At 46.7% G+C, this 21,223-nt stretch overlaps 1 protein-coding gene across 1 annotated transcript; it reads left to right on the top strand.

Annotated features, from left to right (window-relative positions):
• Positions 1-14: 14 nt before the first annotated feature.
• Positions 15-20,358, top strand: LOC135507239 (translation machinery-associated protein 16-like). The gene is made up of 7 exons (XM_064926835.1): positions 15-122; positions 1,287-1,396; positions 1,491-1,528; positions 4,537-4,621; positions 18,764-18,912; positions 18,991-19,033; positions 19,993-20,358. Exons 1-7 carry the CDS (start codon positions 120-122, stop codon positions 20,237-20,239), a joined length of 675 nt encoding a protein of 224 aa, XP_064782907.1. The 5' UTR covers positions 15-119; the 3' UTR covers positions 20,240-20,358.
• Positions 20,359-21,223: the final 865 nt, after the last annotated feature.

Raw genomic sequence — 21,223 nt, 5'->3', positions numbered from 1 at the left:
CGGCCGCCGGAGGAAATGACGGACAGTGTTGTCCGACGGACCAGCAGCATCCGCCGGAGTTGTCAATACAGAACACGTGTTTTCAACCGGTGATCAAACTTCGCACATACAACTAAAACATGGTAAAATTACACTTATTGTTTAACATCCTTAACATGTATCTAGATATGTAGAAATAGATTTAGCTAAACCTAGATGTATATAATGTTATAGCGCTCTTACAACCTAGTGAATGTATACTGCAAAAAAATAGTAACGCAAAATGCAACAATTTCAACGATTTATGAGTTAGTTAATTTAAGGAAACCAGTCAATTGAAATAAATAAATTAGGCACTAATCTATGGATCTCACGTGGCTTTCACAAGCACCAAGTCTCGGACTTGCCTAGTTCAATAAAAAACAGGTCCTAAGGCTTCTTAACAGCTTCTACCCCCCACTATTTGCATTGAATACTCGTTTTTTTACGCTGTTGTTCCTCACTGTTTATTACGTAGTCACTTTACCCCTACCTACATATTACCTCGACTAACCTATACCCACGCAGATAGACTCCGTATTGTTTTTTTTTTTACTTTAGTTTATTTATTAAATATTTTCGTCACTCTTATTTTACTTAAGCTTTTAAGTAAGTATTTCACATGACTGAGCAGGAGCGCCCAACCAATCAGAATGAGTTTTCCCCACAAAGGGCTTTATTACAGACAGAAATACTCCTCAGTTTCATCAGCTGTCCGGGTGGCTGGTCTCAGACAATCCCACAGGTGAAGAAGCCGGATCTAGAGGTCCTGGGCTGGCGTGGTTACACGTGGTCTGTGGTTGTGATGCCGGTTGGATGTACTGCCAAATTCTCTAACATGACGTTGGAGGCGGCTTATGGTAGAGAAATTAACATTAAATTCTCAGGCAACACCCCTGGAGGAAATTTCAGCATGTTAATTACACACTCCCTCAACTTCAGACATCTGTGGTGTTGTATGACAAAACTTCATATTTTAGAGTGACCTTTTATTGTCCCCAGCACAAGGTGCACCTGTGTAATGATTGTGCCGTTTAATAAGCTTCTTGATATGCCACAACTATCAGCTGGATGGATTATCTTGGCAAAGGAGAGAGACTCACTAACTGGGAAATACGCTTTCTTGCGTATGGACATTTCTAGGATCTTTTATTTCAGTCAATGGAACATGGTACCAACACTTTACATGTTGCGTTTATATTTTAGTTCAGTATAGAATAATGCAAGACAGTGTTCTAACAGTCGTGTGTGTGTGTGTGTGTGTGCAGCCGAAGGCGGGGAAAGGTAAACCAACGCAGAAGGAGAAGGTGTGTCATCCCTATAGCAGGAAAGCTGCTTACCTGGCCAGCCAGGAGATACGTCTGGGAAAGAAGGAGAGGTAAGGAGGGAGGGAGATGGTTTGTGTTTTCAACAGCGAGAATCCTGTATATTGTTATATGTTTATAAAGTTAAGTGTGTCTCTCTGCCCCCAGACAAAAGAGTGAGAAGGCCACTCGTCTCAACAGCATTGGTGAGTCTGACAGTCTGTTACTACTATTACTGTGTTACTTTACGATTGTTACTGAACCGTCTCAGCCACTGCCTGTCACCAAGGGAGTAACCCAAGGCTCGATCCTAGACCTCACACTCTTCTCAGGTTGCATCTTCAACATAGCTCAAGCAGTAGGAAGCGCTCTCATCCAATTATATGCATTTTTTTTCACCTTTATTTAACTAGGCAAGTCAGTTCAGAACAAATTCTTATTTACAATGACGACCAAAAGGCCTCCTGCGGGGATGGGGGCTCTCCATGATTGAGTCTTTGAATGAAGAGATTGAGATAAAACTGTCCGGTTTGAGTGTTTTTTGCAGCTCGTTCCAGTCGCTAGCTGCAGGAAACTGAAAAGAGGAGCGACCCAGGGATGTGTGTGCTTTGGGGACCTTTAACAGAATGTGACTGGCAGAACGGGTGTTGTGTGGAGGATGAGGGCTGCAGTAGATATCTCAGATAGGGGGGAGTGAACAGGTGTTGTGTGGAGGATGAGGGCTGCAGTAGATATCTCAGATAGAGGGGAGTGAACAGGTGTTGTGTGGAGGATGAGGGCTGCAGTAGGTATCTCAGATAGAGGGGAGTGAACAGGTGTTGTGTGGAGGATGAGGGCTGCAGTAGATATCTCAGATAGGGGGGAGTGAACAGGTGTTGTGTGGAGGATGAGGGCTGCAGTAGATATCTCAGATAGGGAGGAGTGAGGCCTCAGAGGGTTTAATAAATAAGTATCAACCAGTGTGTCTTGCGACGGGTATGCAGAGATGACCAGTTTACAGAGGAGTATAGAGTGCAGTGATGTGTCCTATAAGGAGCATTGGTGGCAAATCTGATGGCCGAATGGTAAAGAACATCTAGCCGCTCGAGGGCACCCTGACCGGCCGATCTATAAATTACGTATCCGTAATCTAGCATCGGTAGGATGGTCATCTGAATCAGGGTTAGTTTGGCAGCTGAGGTGAAAGTGGAGCGATTACGATGGAGGAAACCAAGTCTAGATTTAACTTTAGCCTGCAGCTTTGATATGTGCTGAGAGAAGGACAGTGTACCGTCGAGCCGTACTCCCAAGTACTTGTATGAGGTGACCATCTCAAGCTCTGAACTCTCAGAGGTAGTAATCACACCTGTGGGGAGAGGGGCATTCTTACCAAACCACATGACCGTTGTTTTGGAGGTGTTCAGAACAAGGTTAAGGGCAGAGAAAGCTTGTTGAACACAAAGTTTTGTTGTAGAGCGTTTAACACAAAATCTCTTAATTCAAAGACTCAATCATGGACACTCTTACTGACAATTGTGGCTGCTTTGCGTGATGTATTGTTGTCTCTACCTTCTTCCTTTTGTGCTGTTGTCTGTGTTTGTATCGTGTTTTGTGCTGCTACCATGTTGTCATGTTGTGCTGCTACCATGTTGTTGTCATGTTGTGTTGCTACCATGTTGTGTTGCTATCTTGTTGTCATGTTGTGTTGCTACCATGTTGTTGTCATGTTGTGTTGTTACCATGTTGTTGTCATGTTGTTCTGCTACCATGTTGTTGTGTTGCTATCATGTTGTCATATTGTGTTGTTGTCATGTGTTGCTACCATGTTGTCATGTTGTGTTTCTACCATGTTGCTGTGTTGCTATCATGTTGCTGTTGTGTTGCTACCATGTTGTCATGTTGTGTTGCTACATGTTGTGTTGTTACCATGTTGTTGCCATGTTGTGTTGCTACCATGTTGTGTTGCTACCTTGTTGTTGTCATGTTGTCATGTTGTGTTGCTACCATGTTGTTGTCATGTTGTGCTGCTACCATGTTGTTGTCATGTTGTGTTGCGACCATGTTGTTGTCATGTTGTGTTTCTACCATGTTGTTGTGTTGCTGCATGTTGTGTTGTTACCATGTTGTTGTCATGTTGTGCTGCTACCATGTTGTTGTTGTGTTGTTACCATGTTGTTGTTGTGTTGCTACCATATTGTCATGTTGTGCTGCTACCATGTGTTGCTACATGTTGTTGTTACCATGTTGTTGTCATGTGTTGCTACCATGTTGTTGTCATGTTGTGTTGTTACCATGTTGTGTTGTCATGTTGTGCTGCTACCATGTTGTTGTCATGTTGTGTTGCTACCATGTTGTTGTGTTACTGTCATGTTGTGTTTCTACCATGTTGTGATGCTGCCATGTTGTGTTGCTACATGTTGTGTTGCTACATGTTGTTGTCATGTTGTGTTGCTATCATGTTGTTGTGATGCTACCATGTTGTTGTCATATCACAGTAGTTAGTATATTCAGATAGCTAGGTGAGACAACCACATATCACAGTAGTTAGTATATTCAGATAGCTAGGTGAGACAACCACATATCACAGTAGTTAGTATATTCAGATAGCTAGGTGAGACAACCATATCACAGTAGTTAGTATATTCAGATAGCTAGGTGAGACAACCATATCACAGTAGTTAGTATATTCAGATAGCTAGGTGGACAACCACATATCACAGTAGTTAGTATATTCAGATAGCTAGGTGAGACAACCACATCACAGTAGTTAGTATATTCAGATAGCTAGGTGGGACAACCACATCACAGTAGTTAGTATATTCAGATAGCTAGGTGAGACAACCACATCACAGTAGTTAGTATATTCAGATAGCTAGGTGGGACAACCACATCACAGTAGTTAGTATATTCAGATAGCTAGGTGAGACAACCACATCACAGTAGTTAGTATATTCAGATAGCTAGGTGAGACAACCACATCACAGTAGTTAGTATATTCAGATAGCTAGGTGAGACAACCACATCACAGTAGTTAGTATATTCAGATAGCTAGGTGAGACAACCACATCACAGTAGTTAGTATATTCAGATAGCTAGGTGAGACAACCACATCACAGTAGTTAGTATATTCAGATAGCTAGGTGAGACAACCACATATCACAGTATATTCAGTGTGTGTTGATGAGTACAACGGTAGGGTGTACCCCCTCTTACCTTCTATTGTCTGTGTGTGTAGGTGATAAGCTGCAGTGGTTTCAGAGCCAGCTGGACTCTGAGAAGACAGAGTTCACCAAACAGGACGCCTGTCACATCATAGAGAGGTCAGTACCCGTGTCTATATTCACCAAACAGGACGCCTGTCACATCATAGAGAGGTCAGTACCCGTGTCTATATTCACCAAACAGGACGCCTGTCACAGAGAGAGGTCAGTACCCGTGTCTATATTCACCAAACAGGACGCCTGTCACATCATAGAGAGGTCAGTACCCGTGTCTATATTCACCAAACAGGACGCCTGTCACAGAGAGAGGTCAGTACCCGTGTCTATATTCACCAAACAGGACGCCTGTCACAGAGAGAGGTCAGTACCCGTGTCTATATTCACCAAACAGGACGCCTGTCACATCATAGAGAGGTCAGTACCCGTGTCTATATTCACCAAACAGGACGCCTGTCACAGAGAGAGGTCAGTACCCGTGTCTATATTCACCAAACAGGACGCCTGTCACATCATAGAGAGGTCAGTACCCGTGTCTATATTCACCAAACAGGACGCCTGTCACATCATAGAGAGGTCAGTACCCGTGTCTATATTCACCAAACAGGACGCCTGTCACATCATAGAGAGGTCAGTACCCGTGTCTATATTCACCAAACAGGACGCCTGTCACATCATAGAGAGGTCAGTACCCGTGTCTATATTCACCAAACAGGACGCCTGTCACATAGAGAGGTCAGTACCCGTGTCTATATTCACCAAACAGGACGCCTGTCACATCATAGAGAGGTCAGTACCCGTGACTATATTCACCAAACAGGACGCCTGTCACATCATAGAGAGGTCAGTACCCGTGTCTATATTCACCAAACAGGACGCCTGTCACATCATAGAGAGATCAGTACCCGTGTCTATATTCACCAAACAGGACGCCTGTCACAGAGAGAGGTCAGTACCCGTGTCTATATTCACCAAACAGGACGCCTGTCACATCATAGAGAGGTCAGTACCCGTGTCTATATTCACCAAACAGGACGCCTGTCACATCATAGAGAGATCAGTACCCGTGTCTATATTCACCAAACAGGACGCCTGTCACAGAGAGAGGTCAGTACCCGTGTCTATATTCACCAAACAGGACGCCTGTCACATCATAGAGAGGTCAGTACCCGTGTCTATATTCACCAAACAGGACGCCTGTCACATCATAGAGAGGTCAGTACCCGTGTCTATATTCACCAAACAGGACGCCTGTCACAGAGAGAGGTCAGTACCCGTGTCTATATTCACCAAACAGGACGCCTGTCACATAGAGAGGTCAGTACCCGTGTCTATATTCACCAAACAGGACGCCTGTCACAGAGAGAGGTCAGTACCCGTGTCTATATTCACCAAACAGGACGCCTGTCACATAGAGGTCAGTACCCGTGTCTATATTCACCAAACAGGACGCCTGTCACATCATAGAGAGGTCAGTACCCGTGTCTATATTCACCAAACAGGACGCCTGTCACATCATAGAGAGGTCAGTACCCGTGTCTATATTCACCAAACAGGACGCCTGTCACATAGAGAGGTCAGTACCCGTGTCTATATTCACCAAACAGGACGCCTGTCACAGAGAGAGGTCAGTACCCGTGTCTATATTCACCAAACAGGACGCCTGTCACAGAGAGAGGTCAGTACCCGTGTCTATATTCACCAAACAGGACGCCTGTCACATCATAGAGAGGTCAGTACCCGTGTCTATATTCACCAAACAGGACGCCTGTCACAGAGAGAGGTCAGTACCCGTGTCTATATTCACCAAACAGGACGCCTGTCACAGAGAGAGGTCAGTACCCGTGTCTATATTCACCAAACAGGACGCCTGTCACATAGAGAGATCAGTACCCGTGTCTATATTCACCAAACAGGACGCCTGTCACATAGAGAGGTCAGTACCCGTGTCTATATTCACCAAACAGGACGCCTGTCACAGAGAGAGGTCAGTACCCGTGTCTATATTCACCAAACAGGACGCCTGTCACATAGAGAGGTCAGTACCCGTGTCTATATTCACCAAACAGGACGCCTGTCACATCATAGAGAGGTCAGTACCCGTGTCTATATTCACCAAACAGGACGCCTGTCACATAGAGGTCAGTACCCGTGTCTATATTCACCAAACAGGACGCCTGTCACAGAGAGAGGTCAGTACCCGTGTCTATATTCACCAAACAGGACGCCTGTCACATAGAGAGGTCAGTACCCGTGTCTATATTCACCAAACAGGACGCCTGTCACAGAGAGAGGTCAGTACCCGTGTCTATATTCACCAAACAGGACGCCTGTCACATCATAGAGAGGTCAGTACCCGTGTCTATATTCACCAAACAGGACGCCTGTCACATAGAGAGGTCAGTACCCGTGTCTATATTCACCAAACAGGACGCCTGTCACATCATAGAGAGGTCAGTACCCGTGTCTATATTCACCAAACAGGACGCCTGTCACAGAGAGAGGTCAGTACCCGTGTCTATATTCACCAAACAGGACGCCTGTCACATAGAGAGGTCAGTACCCGTGTCTATATTCACCAAACAGGACGCCTGTCACATCATAGAGAGGTCAGTACCCGTGTCTATATTCACCAAACAGGACGCCTGTCACATAGAGAGGTCAGTACCCGTGTCTATATTCACCAAACAGGACGCCTGTCACAGAGAGAGGTCAGTACCCGTGTCTATATTCACTAAACAGGACGCCTGTCACAGAGAGAGGTCAGTACCCGTGTCTATATTCACCAAACAGGACGCCTGTCACATCATAGAGAGGTCAGTACCCGTGTCTATATTCACCAAACAGGACGCCTGTCACATAGAGAGGTCAGTACCCGTGTCTATATTCACCAAACAGGACGCCTGTCACATCATAGAGAGGTCAGTACCCGTGTCTATATTCACCAAACAGGACGCCTGTCACAGAGAGAGGTCAGTACCCGTGTCTATATTCACCAAACAGGACGCCTGTCACATCATAGAGAGGTCAGTACCCGTGTCTATATTCACCAAACAGGACGCCTGTCACATAGAGAGGTCAGTACCCGTGTCTATATTCACCAAACAGGACGCCTGTCACATCATAGAGAGGTCAGTACCCGTGTCTATATTCACCAAACAGGACGCCTGTCACATCATAGAGAGGTCAGTACCCGTGTCTATATTCACCAAACAGGACGCCTGTCACATCATAGAGAGGTCAGTACCCGTGTCTATATTCACCAAACAGGACGCCTGTCACATAGAGAGGTCAGTGGGTTTTGTCCAACATGTCTCTGGACCCACTCACTGTCACAGTCATACGCTGGACCTAGTTTTGTCCCATGGAATAAATGTTGTGGATCTTAATGTTTTTCCTCATAATCCAGGACTATCGGACCACCATTTTATTACGTTTGCAATTGCAACAAATAATCTGCTCAGACCCCAACCAAGGAACATCAAAAGTCGTGCTATAAATTCACAGACAACACAAAGATTCCTTGATGTCCTTCCAGATTCCCTCTGTCTACCCAATGACACCAGAGGACAAAAATCAGTTAACCACCTAACTGAGGAACTCAATTTAACCTTGCGCAATACCCTAGATGCAGTTGCACCCCTAAAAACTAAAAACATTTCTCATAAGAAACTAGCTCCCTGGTACACAGAAAATACCCGAGCTCTGAAGCAAGCTTCCAGAAAATTGGAACGGAAATGGCGCCACACCAAACTGGAAGTCTTCCGTCTAGCTTGGAAAGACAGTACCGTGCAGTACCGAAGAGCCCTTACTGCTGCTCGATCATCCTATTTTTCTAACTTAATTGAGGACAATAAGAACAATCCAAAATTCCTTTTTGATACGGTCGCAAAGCTAACTAAAAAGCAGCATTCCCCAAGAGAGGATGACTTTCACTTTAGCAGTGATAAATTCATGAACTTCTTTGAGGAAAAATTATGATTATTAGAAAGCAAATTACAGACTCCTCCTTAAATCTGCGTATTCCTTCAAAGCTCAGTTGTCCTGAGTCTGCACAACTCTGCGTGGACCTAGGATCAAGAGAGACGCTCAAGTGTTTTAGTACTATATCTCTTGACACAATGATGAAAATAATCATGGCCTCTAAACCTTCAAGCTGCTTACTGGACCCTATTCCAACTAAACTACTGAAAGAGCTGCTTCCTGTGCTTGGCCCTCCTATGTTGAACATAATAAACGGCTCTCTATCCACCGGATGTGTACCAAACTCACTAAAAGTGGCAGTAATAAAGCCTCTCTTGAAAAAGCCAAACCTTGACCCAGAAAATATAAAAAACTATCGGCCTATATCGAATCTTCCATTCCTCTCAAAAATCTTAGAAAAGGCTGTTGCTCAGCAACTCACTGCCTTCCTGAAGACAAACAATGTATATGAAATGCTTCAGTCTGGTTTTAGACCCCATCATAGCACTGAGACGGCACTTGTGAAGGTGGTAAATGACATTTTAATGGCATCGGACCGAGGCTCTGCATCTGTCCTCGTGCTCCTAGACCTTAGTGCTGCTTTTGATACCATCGATCACCACATTCTTTTGGAGAGATTGGAAACCCAAATTGGTCTACACGGTCAAGTTCTGGCCTGGTTTAGATCTTATCTGTCGGAAAGATATCAGTTTGTCTCTGTGGATGGTTTGTCCTCTGACAAATCAACTGTAAATTTCGGTGTTCCTCAAGGTTCCGTTTTAGGACCGCTGTTGTTTTCACTATATATTTTACCTCTTGGGGATGTTATTCGAAAACATAATGTTAACTTTCACTGCTATGCGGATGATACACAGCTGTACATTTCAATGAAACATGGTGAAGCCCCAAAATTGCCCTCGCTAGAAGCATGTGTTTCAGACATAAGGAAGTGGATGGCAGCAAACTTTCTACTTTTAAACTCGGATAAAACAGAGATGCTTGTTCTAGGTCCCAAGAAACAAAGAGATCTTCTGTTGAATCTGACAATTAATCTTAATGGTTGTACAGTCATCTCAAATAAAACTGTGAAGGACCTCGGCGTTACTCTGGACCCTGATCTCTCTTTTGAAGAACATATCAAGACCATTTCAAGGACAGCTTTTTTCCATCTACGTAACATTGCAAAAATCAGAAACTTTCTGTCCAAAAATGATGCAGAAAAATTAATCCATGCTTTTGTCACTTCTAGGTTAGACTACTGCAATGCTCTACTTTCCGGCTACCCGGATAAAGCACTAAATAAACTTCAGTTAGTGCTAAATACGGCTGCTAGAATCCTGACTAGAACCAAAAAATTTGATCATATTACTCCAGTGCTAGCCTCCCTACACTGGCTTCCTGTCAAAGCAAGGGCTGATTTCAAGGTTTTACTGCTAACCTACAAAGCATTGCATGGGCTTGCTCCTACCTATCTCTCTGATTTGGTCCTGCCGTACATACCTACACGTACGCTACGGTCACAAGACGCAGGCCTCCTAATTGTCCCTAGAATTTCTAAGCAAACAGCTGGAGGCAGGGCTTTCTCCTATAGAGCTCCATTTTTATGGAACGGTCTGCCTACCCATGTCAGAGACGCAAACTCGGTCTCAACCTTTAAGTCTTTACTGAAGACTCATCTCTTCAGTGGGTCATATGATTGAGTGTAGTCTGGCCCAGGAGTGGGAAGGTGAACGGAAAGGCTCTGGAGCAACGAACCACCCTTGCTGTCTCTGCCTGGCCGGTTCCCCTCTTTCCACTGGGATTCTCTGCCTCTAACCCTATTACAGGGGCTGAGTCACTGGCTTGCTGGGGCTCTCTCATGCCGTCCCTGAGGGGGTGCGTCACCTGAGTGGGTTGATTCACTGATGTGGTCATCCTGTCTGGGTTGGCGCCCCCCCTTGGGTTGTGCCGTGGCGGAGATCTTTGCGGGCTATACTCAGCTTTGTCTCAGGATGGTAAGTTGGTGGTTGAAGATATCCCTCCAGTGGTGTGGGGGCTGTGCTTTGGCATAGTGGGTGGGGTTATATCCTTCCTGTTTGGCCCTGTCCGGGGTGTCCTCGGGTGGGGCCACAGTGTCTCCTGACCCCTCCTGTCTCAGCCTTCAGTATTTATGCTGCAGTAGTTTATGTGTCGGGGGCTGGGGTCAGTTTGTTATATCTGGAGTACTTCTCCTGTCCAATTCGGTGTCCTGTGTGAATCTAAGTGTGCGTTCTCTAATTCTCTCCTTCTCTCTCTCGGAGGACCTGAGCCCTAGGACCATGCCCCAGGACTACCTGACATGATGACTCCTTGCTGTCCCCAGTCCACCTGGCCGTGCTGCTGCTCCAGTTTCAACTGAACCGCGGCCCTAGGACCATGCCCCAGGACTACTTGACATGATGACTCCTTGCTGTCCCCAGTCCACCTGGCCGTGCTGCTGCTCCAGTTTCAACTGTTCTGCCTTATTATTATTCGACCATGCTGGTCATTTATGAACATTTGAACATCTTGGCCATGTTCTGTTATAATCTCTACCCGGCACAGCCAGAAGAGGACTGGCCACCCCACATAGCCTGGTTCCTCTCTAGGTTTCTTCCTAGGTTTTGGCTTTTCTAGGGAGTTTTTCCTAGCCACCGTGCTTCTACACCTGCATTGCTTGCTGTTTGGGGTTTTAGGCTGGGTTTCTGTACAGCACTTTGAGATATCAGCTGATGTACGAAGGGCTATATAAATAAATTTGATTTGATTTTGATTTGATTTGTCAGTACCCGTGTCTATATTCACCAAACAGGACGCCTGTCACAGAGAGAGGTCAGTACCCGTGTCTATATTCACCAAACAGGACGCCTGTCACAGAGAGAGGTCAGTACCCGTGTCTATATTCACCAAACAGGACGCCTGTCACAGAGAGAGGTCAGTACCCGTGTCTATATTCACCAAACAGGACGCCTGTCACAGAGAGGTCAGTACCCGTGTCTATATTCACCAAACAGGACGCCTGTCACAGAGAGGTCAGTACCCGTGTCTATATTCACCAAACAGGACGCCTGTCACATCATAGAGAGGTCAGTACCCGTGTCTATATTCACCAAACAGGACGCCTGTCACATAGAGAGGTCAGTACCCGTGTCTATATTCACCAAACAGGACGCCTGTCACATCATAGAGAGGTCAGTACCCGTGTCTATATTCACCAAACAGGACGCCTGTCACATAGAGAGGTCAGTACCCGTGTCTATATTCACCAAACAGGACGCCTGTCACATAGAGAGGTCAGTACCCGTGTCTATATTCACCAAACAGGACGCCTGTCACAGAGAGAGGTCAGTACCCGTGTCTATATTCACCAAACAGGACGCCTGTCACATCATAGAGAGGTCAGTACCCGTGTCTATATTCACCAAACAGGACGCCTGTCACATAGAGAGGTCAGTACCCGTGTCTATATTCACCAAACAGGACGCCTGTCACAGAGAGAGGTCAGTACCCGTGTCTATATTCACCAAACAGGACGCCTGTCACAGAGAGAGGTCAGTACCCGTGTCTATATTCACCAAACAGGACGCCTGTCACATCATAGAGAGGTCAGTACCCGTGTCTATATTCACCAAACAGGACGCCTGTCACATCATAGAGAGGTCAGTACCCGTGTCTATATTCACCAAACAGGACGCCTGTCACAGAGAGAGGTCAGTACCCGTGTCTATATTCACCAAACAGGACGCCTGTCACATAGAGAGGTCAGTACCCGTGTCTATATTCACCAAACAGGACGCCTGTCACATCATAGAGAGGTCAGTACCCGTGTCTATATTCACCAAACAGGACGCCTGTCACAGAGAGAGGTCAGTACCCGTGGCTATATTCACCAAACAGGACGCCTGTCACAGAGAGAGGTCAGTACCCGTGTCTATATTCACCAAACAGGACGCCTGTCACATAGAGAGGTCAGTACCCGTGTCTATATTCACCAAACAGGACGCCTGTCACAGAGAGAGGTCAGTACCCGTGTCTATATTCACCAAACAGGACGCCTGTCACATCATAGAGGTCAGTACCCGTGTCTATATTCACCAAACAGGACGCCTGTCACAGAGAGAGGTCAGTACCCGTGTCTATATTCACCAAACAGGACGCCTGTCACATAGAGAGGTCAGTACCCGTGTCTATATTCACCAAACAGGACGCCTGTCACATAGAGAGGTCAGTACCCGTGTCTATATTCACCAAACAGGACACCTGTCACATCATAGAGAGGTCAGTACCCGTGTCTATATTCACCAAACAGGACGCCTGTCACATCATAGAGAGGTCAGTACCCGTGTCTATATTCACCAAACAGGACGCCTGTCACAGAGAGAGGTCAGTACCCGTGTCTATATTCACCAAACAGGACGCCTGTCACATCATAGAGAGGTCAGTACCCGTGTCTATATTCACCAAACAGGACGCCTGTCACATCATAGAGAGGTCAGTACCCGTGTCTATATTCACCAAACAGGACGCCTGTCACATAGAGAGGTCAGTACCCGTGTCTATATTCACCAAACAGGACGCCTGCCACAGAGAGAGGTCAGTACCCGTGTCTATATTCACCAAACAGGACGCCTGTCACATCATAGAGAGGTCAGTACCCGTGTCTATATTCACCAAACAGGACGCCTGTCACATCATAGAGAGGTCAGTACCCGTGTCTATATTCACCAAACAGGACGCCTGTCATATCATAGAGAGGTCAGTACCCGTGTCTATATTCACCAAACAGGACGCCTGTCACATAGAGAGGTCAGTACCCGTGTCTATATTCACCAAACAGGACGCCTGTCACAGAGAGGTCAGTACCCGTGTCTATATTCACCAAACAGGACGCCTGTCACATAGAGAGGTCAGTACCCGTGTCTATATTCACCAAACAGGACGCCTGTCACATCATAGAGAGGTCAGTACCCGTGTCTATATTCACCAAACAGGACGCCTGTCACAGAGAGAGGTCAGTACCCGTGTCTATATTCACCAAACAGGACGCCTGTCACATAGAGAGGTCAGTACCCGTGTCTATATTCACCAAACAGGACGCCTGTCACAGAGAGAGGTCAGTACCCGTGACTATATTCACCAAACAGGACGCCTGTCACATCATAGAGAGGTCAGTACCCGTGTCTATATTCACCAAACAGGACGCCTGTCACAGAGAGAGGTCAGTACCCGTGTCTATATTCACCAAACAGGACGCCTGTCACATCATAGAGAGGTCAGTACCCGTGTCTATATTCACCAAACAGGACGCCTGTCACATAGAGAGGTCAGTACCCGTGTCTATATTCACCAAACAGGACGCCTGTCACAGAGAGAGGTCAGTACCCGTGTCTATATTCACCAAACAGGACGCCTGTCACATCATAGAGAGGTCAGTACCCGTGTCTATATTCACCAAACAGGACGCCTGTCACATCATAGAGAGGTCAGTACCCGTGTCTATATTCACCAAACAGGACGCCTGTCACATAGAGAGATCAGTACCCGTGTCTATATTCACCAAACAGGACGCCTGTCACATAGAGAGGTCAGTACCCGTGTCTATATTCACCAAACAGGACGCCTGTCACAGAGAGAGGTCAGTACCCGTGTCTATATTCACCAAACAGGACACCTGTCACATCATAGAGAGGTCAGTACCCGTGTCTATATTCACCAAACAGGACGCCTGTCACATCATAGAGAGGTCAGTACCCGTGTCTATATTCACCAAACAGGACGCCTGTCACATAGAGAGGTCAGTACCCGTGTCTATATTCACCAAACAGGACGCCTGTCACATCATAGAGAGGTCAGTACCCGTGTCTATATTCACCAAACAGGACGCCTGTCACATCATAGAGAGGTCAGTACCCGTGTCTATATTCACCAAACAGGACGCCTGTCACATCATAGAGAGGTCAGTACCCGTGTCTATATTCACCAAACAGGACGCCTGTCACATAGAGGTCAGTACCCGTGTCTATATTCACCAAACAGGACGCCTGTCACATCATAGAGAGGTCAGTACCCGTGTCTATATTCACCAAACAGGACGCCTGTCACATCATAGAGAGGTCAGTACCCGTGTCTATATTCACCAAACAGGACGCCTGTCACATAGAGAGGTCAGTACCCGTGTCTATATTCACCAAACAGGACGCCTGTCACATAGAGAGGTCAGTACCCGTGTCTATATTCACCAAACAGGACGCCTGTCACAGAGAGGTCAGTACCCGTGTCTATATTCACCAAACAGGACGCCTGTCACATAGAGAGGTCAGTACCCGTGTCTATATTCACCAAACAGGACGCCTGTCACATCATAGAGAGGTCAGTACCCGTGTCTATATTCACCAAACAGGACGCCTGTCACATCATAGAGAGGTCAGTACCCGTGTCTATATTCACCAAACAGGACGCCTGTCACAGAGAGGTCAGTACCCGTGTCTATATTCACCAAACAGGACGCCTGTCACAGAGAGAGGTCAGTACCCGTGTCTATATTCACCAAACAGGACGCCTGTCACAGAGAGAGGTCAGTACCCGTGTCTATATTCACCAAACAGGACGCCTGTCACAGAGAGGTCAGTACCCGTGTCTATATTCACCAAACAGGACGCCTGTCACAGAGAGAGGTCAGTACCCGTGTCTATATTCACCAAACAGGACGCCTGTCACATCATAGAGAGGTCAGTACCCGTGTCTATATTCACCAAACAGGACGCCTGTCACAGAGAGGTCAGTACCCGTGTCTATATTCACCAAACAGGACGCCTGTCACAGAGAGAGGTCAGTACCCGTGTCTATATTCACCAAACAGGACGCCTGTCACATCATAGAGAGGTCAGTACCCGTGTCTATATTCACCAAACAGGACGCCTGTCACATCATAGAGAGGTCAGTACCCGTGTCTATATTCACCAAACAGGACGCCTGTCACATAGAGAGGTCAGTACCCGTGTCTATATTCACCAAACAGGACGCCTGTCACAGAGAGAGGTCAGTACCCGTGTCTATATTCACCAAACAGGACGCCTGTCACAGAGAGAGGTCAGTACCCGTGTCTATATTCACCAAACAGGACGCCTGTCACAGAGAGAGGTCAGTACCCGTGTCTATATTCACCAAACAGGACGCCTGTCACAGAGAGAGGTCAGTACCCGTGTCTATATTCACCAAACAGGACGCCTGTCACAGAGAGAGGTCAGTACCCGTGTCTATATTCACCAAACAGGACGCCTGTCACAGAGAGGTCAGTACCCGTGTCTATATTCACCAAACAGGACGCCTGTCACATCATAGAGAGGTCAGTACCCGTGTCTATATTCACCAAACAGGACGCCTGTCACATCATAGAGAGGTCAGTACCCGTGTCTATATTCACCAAACAGGACGCCTGTCACATAGAGAGGTCAGTACCCGTGTCTATATTCACCAAACAGGACGCCTGTCACAGAGAGAGGTCAGTACCCGTGTCTATATTCACCAAACAGGACGCCTGTCACATAGAGAGGTCAGTACCCGTGTCTATATTCACCAAACAGGACGCCTGTCACATCATAGAGAGGTCAGTACCCGTGTCTATATTCACCAAACAGGACGCCTGTCACAGAGAGAGGTCAGTACCCGTGTCTATATTCACCAAACAGGACGCCTGTCACATCATAGAGAGGTCAGTACCCGTGTCTATATTCACCAAACAGGACGCCTGTCACAGAGAGGTCAGTACCCGTGTCTATATTCACCAAACAGGACGCCTGTCACATAGAGAGGTCAGTACCCGTGTCTATATTCACCAAACAGGACGCCTGTCACATAGAGAGGTCAGTACCCGTGTCTATATTCACCAAACAGGACGCCTGTCACAGAGAGAGGTCAGTACCCGTGTCTATATTCACCAAACAGGACGCCTGTCACATAGAGATGTCAGTACCCGTGTCTATATTCACCAAACAGGACGCCTGTCACATAGAGGTCAGTACCCGTGTCTATATTCACCAAACAGGACGCCTGTCACAGAGAGAGGTCAGTACCCGTGTCTATATTCACCAAACAGGACGCCTGTCACATCATAGAGAGGTCAGTACCCGTGTCTATATTCACCAAACAGGACGCCTGTCACATCATAGAGAGGTCAGTACCCGTGTCTATATTCACCAAACAGGACGCCTGTCACAGAGAGAGGTCAGTACCCGTGTCTATATTCACCAAACAGGACGCCTGTCACAGAGAGAGGTCAGTACCCGTGTCTATATTCACCAAACAGGACGCCTGTCACAGAGAGAGGTCAGTACCCGTGTCTATATTCACCAAACAGGACGCCTGTCACAGAGAGGTCAGTACCCGTGTCTATATTCACCAAACAGGACGCCTGTCACATAGAGAGGTCAGTACCCGTGTCTATATTCACCAAACAGGACGCCTGTCACAGAGAGAGGTCAGTACCCGTGTCTATATTCACCAAACAGGACGCCTGTCACATCATAGAGAGGTCAGTACCCGTGTCTATATTCACCAAACAGGACGCCTGTCACATCATAGAGAGGTCAGTACCCGTGTCTATATTCACCAAACAGGACGCCTGTCACATCAGAGAGAGGTCAGTACCCGTGTCTATATTCACCAAACAGGACGCCTGTCACATCATAGAGAGGTCAGTACCCGTGTCTATATTCACCAAACAGGACGCCTGTCACAGAGAGAGGTCAGTACCCGTGTCTATATTCACCAAACAGGACGCCTGTCACATCATAGAGAGGTCAGTACCCGTGTCTATATTCACCAAACAGGACCCCTGTCACATAGAGAGGTCAGTACCCGTGTCTATATTCACCAAACAGGACGCCTGTCACATAGAGAGGTCAGTACCCGTGTCTATATTCACCAAACAGGACGCCTGTCACATCATAGAGAGGTCAGTACCCGTGTCTATATTCACCAAACAGGACGCCTGTCACATAGAGAGGTCAGTACCCGTGTCTATATTCACCAAACAGGACGCCTGTCACATCATAGAGAGGTCAGTACCCGTGTCTATATTCACCAAACAGGACGCCTGTCACAGAGAGAGGTCAGTACCCGTGTCTATATTCACCAAACAGGACGCCTGTCACAGAGAGAGGTCAGTACCCGTGTCTATATTCACCAAACAGGACGCCTGTCACAGAGAGAGGTCAGTACCCGTGTCTATATTCACCAAACAGGACGCCTGTCACATAGAGAGGTCAGTACCCGTGTCTATATTCACCAAACAGGACGCCTGTCACATCATAGAGAGGTCAGTACCCGTGTCTATATTCACCAAACAGGACGCCTGTCACAGAGAGAGGTCAGTACCCGTGTCTATATTCACCAAACAGGACGCCTGTCACATAGAGAGGTCAGTACCCGTGTCTATATTCACTGCTCTGTTTCAGCTGTAGTGGGACTAGGGTTACTGCTCTGTTTCAGCTGTCGTGGGACTAGGGCAAAGCAGTTAGCTAGGTTACTACTCTGTTTCAGCTGTAGTGGGACTAGGGTTACTGCTCTGTTTCAGCTGTCGTGGGACTAGGGCAAAGCAGTTAGCTAGGTTACTACTCTGTTTCAGCTGTAGTGGGACTAGGGTTACTGCTCTGTTTCAGCTGTCGTGGGACTAGGGCAAAGCAGTTAGCTAGGTTACTGCTCTGTTTCAGCTGTCGTGGGACTAGGGTTACTGCTCTGTTGTTTCAGCTGTCGTGGGACTAGGGTTACTGCTCTGTTTCAGCTGTAGTGGGACTAGGGAAAAGCAGTTAGCTAGGTTACTGCTCTGTTTCAGCTGTCGTGGGACTAGGGTTACTGCTCTGTTTCAGCTGTCGTGGGACTAGGGTTACTGCTCTGTTTCAGCTGTCGTGGGACTAGGGTTACTGCTCTGTTTCAGCTGTCGTGGGACTAGGGTTACTGCTCTGTTTCAGCTGTCGTGGGACTAGGGCAAAGCAGTTAGCTAGGTTACTGCTCTGTTTCAGCTGTAGTGGGACTAGGGTTACTGCTCTGTTTCAGCTGTCGTGGGACTAGGGTTACTGCTCTGTTTCAGCTGTCGTGGGACTAGGGTTACTGCTCTGTTTCAGCTGTCGTGGGCAGCCTAGCTGCTTGGAGAAGGAGGTGTTTCCTGTACCCTTGAGGGACATACAGACAGGGACTTTTGAAATGTTTGGACATTTTTTTTGTACATGTTTTTGGTGGATTCAAATAAAGTGTTTAAAATGTGTGTGTGTGTTTATGTGTGTGTAGGTACCTGCAGAGGTTTGATGGGGAGTTGGACCAGATTGAACTCGTGAACGGGATCAAAGGTCGTCAGGGTCGTCTCCATGGCAGCAGGGAGACCGTCATCAAACAGACTGTAGAGAGAGAGACCGCTCTGTACCATGGCAACGGCTTCGGTCAGTCTCACATACACACACACGGTGATACACACACACACACAGAACCCTGACAGTGTGTTCCTCTTCTCTCCTCAGAGATTCCAGACATCATCAACTCTAAACATCTCAAGACCTTCAGGTGAGACGACCAATTACAACCCAACTCTGGCTAGAGCAGGAATCTGATTGGTTTGTACCAGTAGAGCTGTGATCTGATTGGTTGTTGTCAGTAGAGCTGTGATGATTCATGAAAAACAGCTCTATTCGTTACATTTACCTATGAAACATTCTCTCACCTGATTTGTTGATTCTGTTGTGGTTCGTTCCTTGTTCCTTGTCAATCATTGGCTCATTGGTGAAATTAGCGTTCAGACAATATTTAAAAAAAACCTTTATTCATGCAATTGCAGACAGAAGTTGACAACGGGAATATAGCACGCATGTTTCCAGAGTAATTTCTGCAAAATAGAAAAAGGGTTCGAGTTGTTTTATTATTCCTGCAGTCATATATCTTAGTGATGTCAATGCCTATGTCATTACCTTCTACTCATGAGACCATGCCCCCGCAGCTTATACAAACAGTCGTTTCAGTGTTTCAGGCTCAGCAGGAAATGTCCCCAAGTTGATTTACAGTGGAGTGTCTGACTAGTCTCTCATCTCTTACACTGCAGAGTTCTGTCTCACAGTCACACGTCTCTCAGACTGTTTTCTTTATAAGAGGCAGAGACTAGAAATAAACTGTGGAACAATATTAAACCTTTTATCATGAATATATATTGTTAATCTGTAGTCCAGGACCCTATAAATGTAGTGGGGGAGGGGTTTTATAGCCCCTCCCCTTCTATTAATACAACATAATCAATTATTATAATACATCAATCATTTGGTACAGCCCCTATCATGACCCCTAGGTGAACCCGACAGTTCCATGGTTCTGAGCTGGATGATTCCGTGGTTTTGATCTGTGATTGGATGATTCCATTGTTCTGAGCTGTGATTGGATGATTCCGTGGTTTTGAGCTGTGATTGGATGATTCCGTGGTTTTGATCTGTGATTGGATGATTCCGTGGTTTTGATCTGTGATTGGTTGGTTTCAGGGAGTGGAGCGGCGATCTAAAGAAGCTTCCCAACATCAAGATGAGGAAGTTCTCTTCCCGAGGGACGGACAGAACAGGAGGAGGAGAGGAGGAGGAGGGGACCGCCAGAGGAGAGGAGGAGACCGCTGGAGGAGAGGAGGAGGAGGGGACCGCCGGAGGAGTGGAGGAGGAGGAGGAGACCGCTGGAGGAGAGGAGGAGGCCTTAATGAAGGACTCAGATTCAGACGCCCAGGAAGATGCCCCATAATGCTTTGCATGTTAGAACTCTGGGGATGTCAGCCATCCTACCTGACTGGGGTGAAGACAACCTGTGTGTGTGTGTGTGTGTGTGTGTGTCCCAATACAGACATCTAATAAACCTAAATACAGACCGATACTGTTGTTCTGTTTCATTGAAGAGACGTCATAGTGACAGACAGCTCTTCAGATAGACTTCTAGACGTCATAGTGACAGACAGACAGACAGCTCTTCAGATAGACTTCTAGACGTCATAGTGACAGACAGCTCTTCAGATAGACGTCATAGTGCCAGGCAGACAGACAGCTCTTCAGATAGACTTCTAGACGTCATAGTGACAGACAGACAGCTCTTCAGATAGACTTCTAGACGTCATAGTGACAGACAGACAGACAGCTCTTCAGATAGACTTCTAGAAGTCATAGTGACAGACAGACAGCTCTTCAGATAGACTTCTAGACGTCATAGTGACAGACAGCTCTTCAGATAGACGTCATAGTGCCAGGCAGACAGATAGACTTCTAGACGTCATAGTGACAGACAGACAGCTCTTCAGATAGACGTCATAGTGCCAGACAGACAGATAGACTTCTAGAAGTCATAGTGACAGACAGACAGACAGACAGCTCTTCAGATAGACGTCATAGTGCCAGACAGACAGATAGACTTCTAGAAGTCATAGTGACAGACAGACAGACAGCTCTTCAGATAGACGTCATAGTGACAGACAGACAGACAGCTCTTCAGATAGACTTCTAGACGTCATAGTGACAGACAGCTCTTCAGATAGACTTCTAGACGTCATAGTGACAGACAGCTCTTCAGATAGACGTCATAGTGCCAGGCAGACAGATAGACTTCTAGAAGTCATAGTGACAGACAGACAGACAGCTCTTCAGATAGACGTCATAGTGACAGACAGACAGACAGCTCTTCAGATAGACGTCATAGTGACAGACAGACAGACAGCTCTTCAGATAGACGTCATAGTGC

This window comes from Oncorhynchus masou, chromosome 20 (genome assembly GCF_036934945.1).
Source record: "Oncorhynchus masou masou isolate Uvic2021 chromosome 20, UVic_Omas_1.1, whole genome shotgun sequence".
NCBI classification, from domain to species: Eukaryota; Metazoa; Chordata; class Actinopteri; order Salmoniformes; family Salmonidae; genus Oncorhynchus; species Oncorhynchus masou.
Note: the sequence above shows the minus strand (reverse complement) of the source record. Positions and strands in the feature narration are given on the sequence as shown.